General features: G+C 42.4%; 2 protein-coding genes across 2 annotated transcripts; both read right to left on the bottom strand.

Annotated features, from left to right (window-relative positions):
* Window positions 1-1320: 1320 nt before the first annotated feature.
* On the bottom strand, window positions 1321-2724 carry LOC145277446 (uncharacterized). Its single transcript, XM_080128806.1, has one exon. It carries the CDS (start codon window positions 2722-2724, stop codon window positions 1321-1323), a length of 1404 nt encoding a protein of 467 aa, XP_079984932.1.
* Window positions 2725-2784: 60 nt separating this feature from the next.
* LOC145277445 (uncharacterized) lies at window positions 2785-7201 on the bottom strand. The gene is made up of 2 exons (XM_080128805.1): window positions 5138-7201; window positions 2785-3042 (listed from the first exon to the last, which is right to left on the bottom strand). The coding sequence occupies exons 1-2, from the start codon at window positions 7199-7201 to the stop codon at window positions 2785-2787; spliced, it is 2322 nt and encodes a 773-aa protein (XP_079984931.1).
* Between the last annotated feature and the right edge of the window lie 330 nt (window positions 7202-7531).

Here is a 7531-nt window from a genome sequence, read left to right as displayed (position 1 = left end):
AACAAAAAAAATGTATCCAGTTTGGTAGAAAAGTAACTTATCTTGCCTTTGATAATATTTATTTGTTATATATTTGTTTTTTGACAACTTTTTCGAATCTATGTGTACAGTAATACAAACCCAACTTGTTTTCAAAGGGTTTTCGAGTGTGCTGACATGGAATATCAAATTTAAAATTGGGGCCGCCAACTAGATTTCATGATACGGAAAAGATACTTTCCGCAGGTTTCATGCAGTAATATAACACGGTGGCAATATTTGTTCAAAACAGAAATGACGTAATAAATTTTCAAGATAATGAAGAATTAATTTATTTTTAATAAAAAAATATGCACAAGCTTGTGCATACAGCAATGGCCACCACTTATAGCATAACATATTGCATTTAAATTTTCCACAAATAAGTAGTTTTCCAGATATTAAACAATGTATTTCTTTATCTTATAAGTGGTGGCCATTGTTGTATGCACAAGCGTGTGAATATTTTGCCGTGTAGGCGGCAAAGATATGTGCAATAATAGCAACACTAATAAGATAAAGAATTACTTTGCTTAATATCCCGAAAACTACTTATTTGTGGAAAATTTAAATGTGATATTCGTTTTCAACACACCCAAAAGCTCCTTGCATACAAGTTTAAGGTTAGTTTTGTGTTTGTCTACCAGGCTACAATTACTAAATAACCCCCTAAAAAAATATTAGAAGGCCCCCTCTCTTCAAAAGTGGCCGTAAAGTGGGTGCTGATTTTACATTACCCTCAACAAAAAAGATGGCCATAAAGTGAGTGCTCATTCTTCGTTAAATTAATAAAGATGTGAAAAAATTAATTTCCAGCAAAGAATCAAATGACCGCTCAGATCAAGAAGAGAGCAATGCACTTACCTTAGATTGCGAAACAATTGCCCCCTTCCGCGACGTAACCGTCTTGTAGTATCTTCGCCAGACGAAAGTGGAAAAGATTTACTTTCAATCGCCTGCAACTGAATCAGTTTGTTGTGAAGAAAAAAAAAGAGAGACAAGACAAGGGAATCTCCCCTCTTATATAATGGAAGGATCAGATGATTAACTATCACGTGATCCAGAGCACAAAATAAAACTTTAAAAGGGTGAATAACAACAACAATTCTTCTTGGTTAGTATTAAAAGTAAGTGCACGCCGATCCTTCTCTTCTGGAGCAATCATTAATCCTTTTTTTCACACGATCCACAAGAAAGAAAAAAAAAGAAAATGCGTGGAAAAACAAAGGATATAAGCCATGCAATTACTTAATATAGTTAACGTATTAGTATTTTTTTTTTTTTTTTTTTTGGAGTCCCTAACTATTCTGGGAGGAGGCTAGGCCTACCTCGTCGTTGTCTCTTAGGTGCACAATCCGTACAATACCACTTCTGCCTTTCTGGAGGTGGAGAAACAATTCCCACACACCTGAAGTGACACCAGTCATCACAGCCGTCACAACAGATCATATCCTGATCACCTTGCGGGGAACTGCACACCCGACAAAGCCAAATCACCGCTTCTTCCTGTGAAGGAGTCGATTGAAGGGAAACTGCACCATCGACCAATGCAGGTATGGACTGATCCTGACTCTCGCTGTTTACAGAGAGCTCAAGTGGAAAGAGGTTCTTCAATGAGTGAATGTGTGCTGCATTGCCCCCCTGCCTTACCTTTGCAGACCTTACTACACCATATTCACCATAAAACATTTCCAATATAATACTGAGAACCCAAAAGGGTCTTGGTTTAAGAGGACTTTTAACTAAAACGACCTCTCCGACCTTAAGCCTGTTTCGGAAAGGCACCCTTGAACGGCCTAGGGGCTTCTCTCTGAGATTTAAGAGGTATTCATCATACCATAGTGCTCTGAACTTCTCCAGACACTGGTTTCGTACCTGCATGGTCCTGAGAAGCCTCTCTCGACTCGGAGGGAGGTGGGAAGAAAAATCTTCCTCATTTAAACTCAAAAGTAGTCCAGGACTCTTATTGGGCCTCAGAAACATGTTTGGAGTTACTGCCTCCAGCTCAGTCTCCGCGGATTCTCGATAAGTTAGAGGGTGGTTGTTAATTGCCCTTTGTATATCCGATACTATGGTTAGTAACGTGAAATAATCTATCTCACCTCTACCAACCACCTTATGCAGACAATTTTTAATTGTCTGAATACTCCTCTCCCAGACCCCTCCTACCAAAGGCGAAAACAGAGGGATAGGACAGAATTTAATCAGACATGAGCCAAACTTCTGTTGATAATCGTGGCTCAACATCAACCTCTTAAATAACCGCCCACCTCCTATGAAGGTCTTAGCATTGTCACAGTAAATGGCTGTTGGAACACCATGGAGGTTTGTAAAACGTACCAAAGCCTGCAAAAAGGACAACACGCTCATGTCTGGTACCACCTCAACATGTACAGCCCTGATACTGAGGCAGGTGAAGATGAGTAGATACATCTTCACCACCTTAGCCCCTTCCTTAATCCAAAGGTGGCCCGTAAAATCTACTCCCGTGTGTTTGAAGGGAACCTCCAGTTCAACACGTGAAGCAGGCAAGCTGGCCACATTGGGGGGCAATACTTGTCTGGCATTGTACTTGCGGCACAGTGCACATGAAGCCGGGACTGTTTTCACTGCTTGTCTCCCCTTGGGCACCCAGTAACCACACCGTCTTAACTCTGCCAGAGTGGATGCAACCCTGAAGTGATGACACCTTGTATGCGCATCCATTATTATAAGCCGAGTTACTGGTACTGGGTGATCCTTTGCTAACAGAACAGGTTGTTTAACTTACGGGTCGAAATGGAGAGACCTTGCAATTCTGCCACCTGACCTGATAAGACCCTCACCATCAATGAACAGGTCGAGATCACGCACCAAACCCGGAACTGTCCTACCTGAGGAATCCCGCAGGAATGTTAGTTCCTCAGCATATTTCTGGCGCTGCATCGTTTTCATCAGCAGAATGGCTGCAAGCCTTTCCGTGTCAACTTCTAACCGACGCAGCCGATGGATGAATCTGAGGACCAAGGAAGTCACTCTCAATAGCTTGGTAAAGGAAGAAAATCTTTTGAGAGGAAGAACTGTAGGTGGTTCCTCTCCCTGTAGGATGACAGCATTCCAAGAAGAACGGGCCACCACTTGGCTGTGCTGGCTGAGGCATGGCAATTGCTGTGCAGCCCATGGACTGATCCTGCTACTTAACTAATCCGGACCAGTACACCAGAATTGAAGGCAAGCCTTGAACCTTTTCAAAGTTAACCCCCTAGTGATCAAATCGGCAGGATTCTCAGTTGTTGAGACATAACGAAATGAGGGGGAGAAACCTAGTGTGGCTTCCAACTCAGCACTCATCTGTAGGATGTCCTTCAGTCTATTCCGGGCAAAGAGGTTTCTGCTTAAAATTGTTCCAGATATCAGCCAAGAGAGAACCACCTGCGAATCTGTAGCTACATGAATCTCAGAGGGAGAAAACCCTCCAAAATTCCTCAATAAAGTAGGCAGGCACCGGAGAGCCAAAAACACGGCCATAAGTTCTAAGGTGGGTAGAGTTTTCTTTTTCTGTGACCTTGTACGTGACCTTACACAACCTTAAACCTCTGATCGCGGCCCAGTTATGATCTTAACCCTGGGTCGATGCCCAATTATGACTATCCTAGTCACCGGGTAATTAATTATGGGTTGGTACGTCGCGTCACCCAGTGAGTCCTCGTCAAGGCGTTCGAGGACTCTTCTCGGTTGCACGGTCCTCAAGGCCTGTTCTTCTTGATCGTCTAGTTGGTCGTCCTGTTGACTGGGTGTTCGTTGACGGGAACGGGGTCACAAGTGGCAAGTAAAAGAAATAAAGTTACATGGAACAACAACACATCAGCAAACAAACTCCGGAGGTTGGTTGATATATAATGTATTTAGGAAATTCATAAATGATTATCTACAGACGTATGTACAATTGAAGATTAAATGGAAGCAAGCAATTAGATTTGTGAATGAGCTTCTTGTTGTTGAAATACTCGGTCGGAGTCGCGGACCGTTGTAATTATCGTTAAGGTGTTCTGGCTGGTCTCTTCCTAGGTCCTCTGAATTCTATTAAGTTGCAAATTGAGCTCTCTGGCGACCAGCGAGGGGGAGAGAGAAGTTGGGTGGCTGGATTCCTCTGCCGAGACCTTTATCTCTGTCTTCTCTCTTCTTCTATCTCCTTCTATCTGATTAAATCGAGTTTTACAGATCTTATATAGTAAAACCCTTGAATAATGACGACGCCTACGTTCGTCTTCGACCAATCAAATTGATTGATAACAATCCACCTGATTCCTTCTCATTGGTCGATTTGGCCTGTGGCAGGTATTATTTTTCCGCCCCAATTTCCAAAATCAAATTGACTCCTCCCCAACTTGCCTGACCCCGCCTTCTCGATAATGGTTTTTCCATATTATCAACTGATAATCAGAGGAAATATTATTTTTTTAGCTTGTAATAGATCACCAGCTTTCATCTATTTAAAAATATCCGTTTGATCTTCTTTCCCCTTTGAATTATTTGTTTTGTAAAAACATCCGTGTGATTTTTAAAAGAAATATTCTTTACATGTCAGAATTCCCCTTAGCGCCCAAAACAATTTGCCAAAAGACATTTTTAGATAATTCATATTGAAAAACAATTCATGTCGAACCTTGGGCTGACGTCATTAATTCTTTTATCAGGCCTGATCTGTTTCGTGTGTGTGTGTGTTTCTCAGATCAAAAACGATCCGACATTTCACCTGTCAAACAACACATTTCAAGCCGACCGACATATCAAATCTCTGTTTCGGAATATTTTGTGTTAAAAAATGTTTCGAGCGTATTTTGGTTAAAAAATGTTTTAAGTAATCTTTCGCTTTGAAGTGTAGCATGCGATTTCTATTTTTATCCCCCGACCGTATGGTATCTCAACAACAAGATTTTGACACATAAAAATATTAATTAAAAAAAAATTTTTTTTTTTTTCTGTAATCGGTGTTCGCCCGGGATTGAATATTACATTCAACACAAAAAAACGCCACATCGACCCTACTGATCTGATATAGCCCCTCTTTGGTGTTACATTTCAAGGGAGCCACCCTAGTCTTTGCAAACACCAGACCAGATTGGCAATTTTTCACTACATATGCTGCGAAGCCATATGCCTCTGGAGATGCATCGCAGAAAAGAAAAAGTTTGCCAGCCTCATTCTTGCTGAGTGCTCTTCTGGGGAAGGAGACGGTCTCCAGCTCAGAGAGATCAAGGGAAAGCTTCCTCCATAAGGACAAGTATTCCGGTGGGACCGTTACATCCCATCCCCATCCCTTCTTCCAAAGTTCACTCAGCAAAATACGGCCACGTAACGAAACCGGTAGGCACAATGATAACGGGTCATAGACTCTAGCTGTCTCGCTGAGGATCTGTCTCTTTGTAATGGCACTAGAGTCGCACTTAACAGCTGCTACACAAAAAGTGTCTGAGAGAGGACAGTATCTATATCCAAGCACCTTCTCCCATTTGTTGCCATGGTCACTCAGGGAACCATGCTCCTGCATTTTGTTTCGAATCACAACATGGTTAGAATTACAGGACTGCAGTTCGAATCCTCCCTGACGCAATCGTTCCCGGGTGAGTGTATATAATCGGCACAGTTCATCGGGATCATCGTGCGACATAACCAAATTATCCACGTAAAACTGATTTTCCATCATGGATCTACAATTATCCATGGGAAACTGCGCTGCATGGTATTTAAGGACATAATTTAATATAAATGGACTAGCAGCATACCCAAAAATAATTGTGTTGTATCTGAAGCAGTGTAGGCGACCTCCTTCTTTTAGGAAAAAACAGAACTTATTCCTGTCCGATTCAAGCTTCAGACGGATCATTAAGAAGGCCTTCTTAATATCTGCTAACACGACGTGCTTATTAGCACGAAAGTTAACTAACAAATCTAGTAGGTCACTAGTAAGATTTATTCCCTGGTAGGTAGCCTCGTTAAGGGAAGGAGAGTCACCAACTTTGAGGCTGCAGTTGAACACTGGCCGAATCTTAGTGGTGGAGGTAGGGTCCAATTTCAGGACAGGCCTGTGCGGAATCCAGACAAACTCTCCAAACCGTTGAGGAGGCACGAAGATCTCCTCTATAATTCCATCCCGTTCCTGCTGATGGAAAACCCTCAAATATTCATCATAAAGTTGCCTCTTCTCCAATCTCTGCACGACACGTTCCAATATTCGCAGAACCACTGCATGGTTGGAAGGAACACAAGAGATCTTATCGTCCTCCCATGGCAACTGAACATAATATTTGTTATCCTTAAATGAAATAGACTGTCGAAAGAGAGCAATCTTCTGTTCATCATAATTAGACAGTTCCTGATCCTCAATACCCAGTGACTCCACACTGAACATTTTCTCCAAACCCCTTTGTACATCACTTTCAGGGAAGAAATCCTTTAGAGGGTCTTCATAGGTGCCCTGAGACTCCAGCACAAAACATAGGTGAGATGGGTTGACCTCAGCAGTCGATGCAAGTACAGCATCGAAGGTAAGGCATTCTGAGTTCTTGTCCACAGAATGGTCAGTATGTAAAAACTGCTTTACTTCACCGAAGGGGACGAGTCCTATTGGTGTCAAAAAGGCCTGTCCAAGCAAACAAGGAACCAATTGAAGGCTCCCTAAATGTTTAATAACATCCAGCCTAATTATTCCATGAATTGGAATAAAATTTGTGCCTCTGTCAAATCTGGCGGCTAAGGGACATTTGAGGCGTTCAAGTTCATTCAAAATAAAGTCCAGATTCTCGATGTGTACCGAAATATCAATATTTTCGTGTACCAACACCGTCAGGGAAAATGGACAACTGGATCCAATACTAGCCTCCAATGCTACCTCTTTAAAACGCCTGTCGCAATCGCCGAGGAGGGTAGTCAGCCTAATTTCACAATCATGTCCAATGGATTCCAAGTATCCGAGATGGTCCAAGACCTTACTGGACAAATAAGTCTGTCCACTGTCTGTGTCCAATAGACAGTTGACGGAAACACTTTTATCACCCCTACCAAAGGTAACACACAAAACAGGGGGAAGGCTCGAGAATTTTCCACCATGAATGCTATAGGTGGAGTTGGACTGAATAGAGGAATCTCTCCGTGAAGTACCGGATCTAGGTCCTGAAGGTACATTCCCTAAGGCCCCCCGCATAGTGTTACAAGCCAAGCCAGGGATCTTATCCCCCTTAATAAGGAGACATTTAACCGCTTCCTTAGTATCTCTCAGAATTGAGGACAAGGTGGGATTCTTCTACCTGAAATTAATATCAACTCCCCCTTGACCTCCTTGGGGAATTTTGCAAAAAGAATCTTGGCCATAAGCCGAGCCCCAGAAGAAAGGTCGTTTGAAAACGAACAGTCGAAGGAGCCCTCCAACTCGGCCAATAGGGAGGCTACTTTGGATATGTAGTTAGCCAGGGCAGTAACGGATCTGTCCTGTTTACAGGAAAAATCTAATATGTCTTGGAAGATGTTATCTATT

The sequence above is a fragment of the Euprymna scolopes genome, chromosome 6 (assembly GCF_053919585.1).
Source record: "Euprymna scolopes isolate OS-2025 chromosome 6, ASM5391958v1, whole genome shotgun sequence".
Taxonomy (NCBI): Eukaryota; Metazoa; Mollusca; class Cephalopoda; order Sepiida; family Sepiolidae; genus Euprymna; species Euprymna scolopes.
This window is presented reverse-complemented; position numbering and strand designations above follow the sequence as displayed.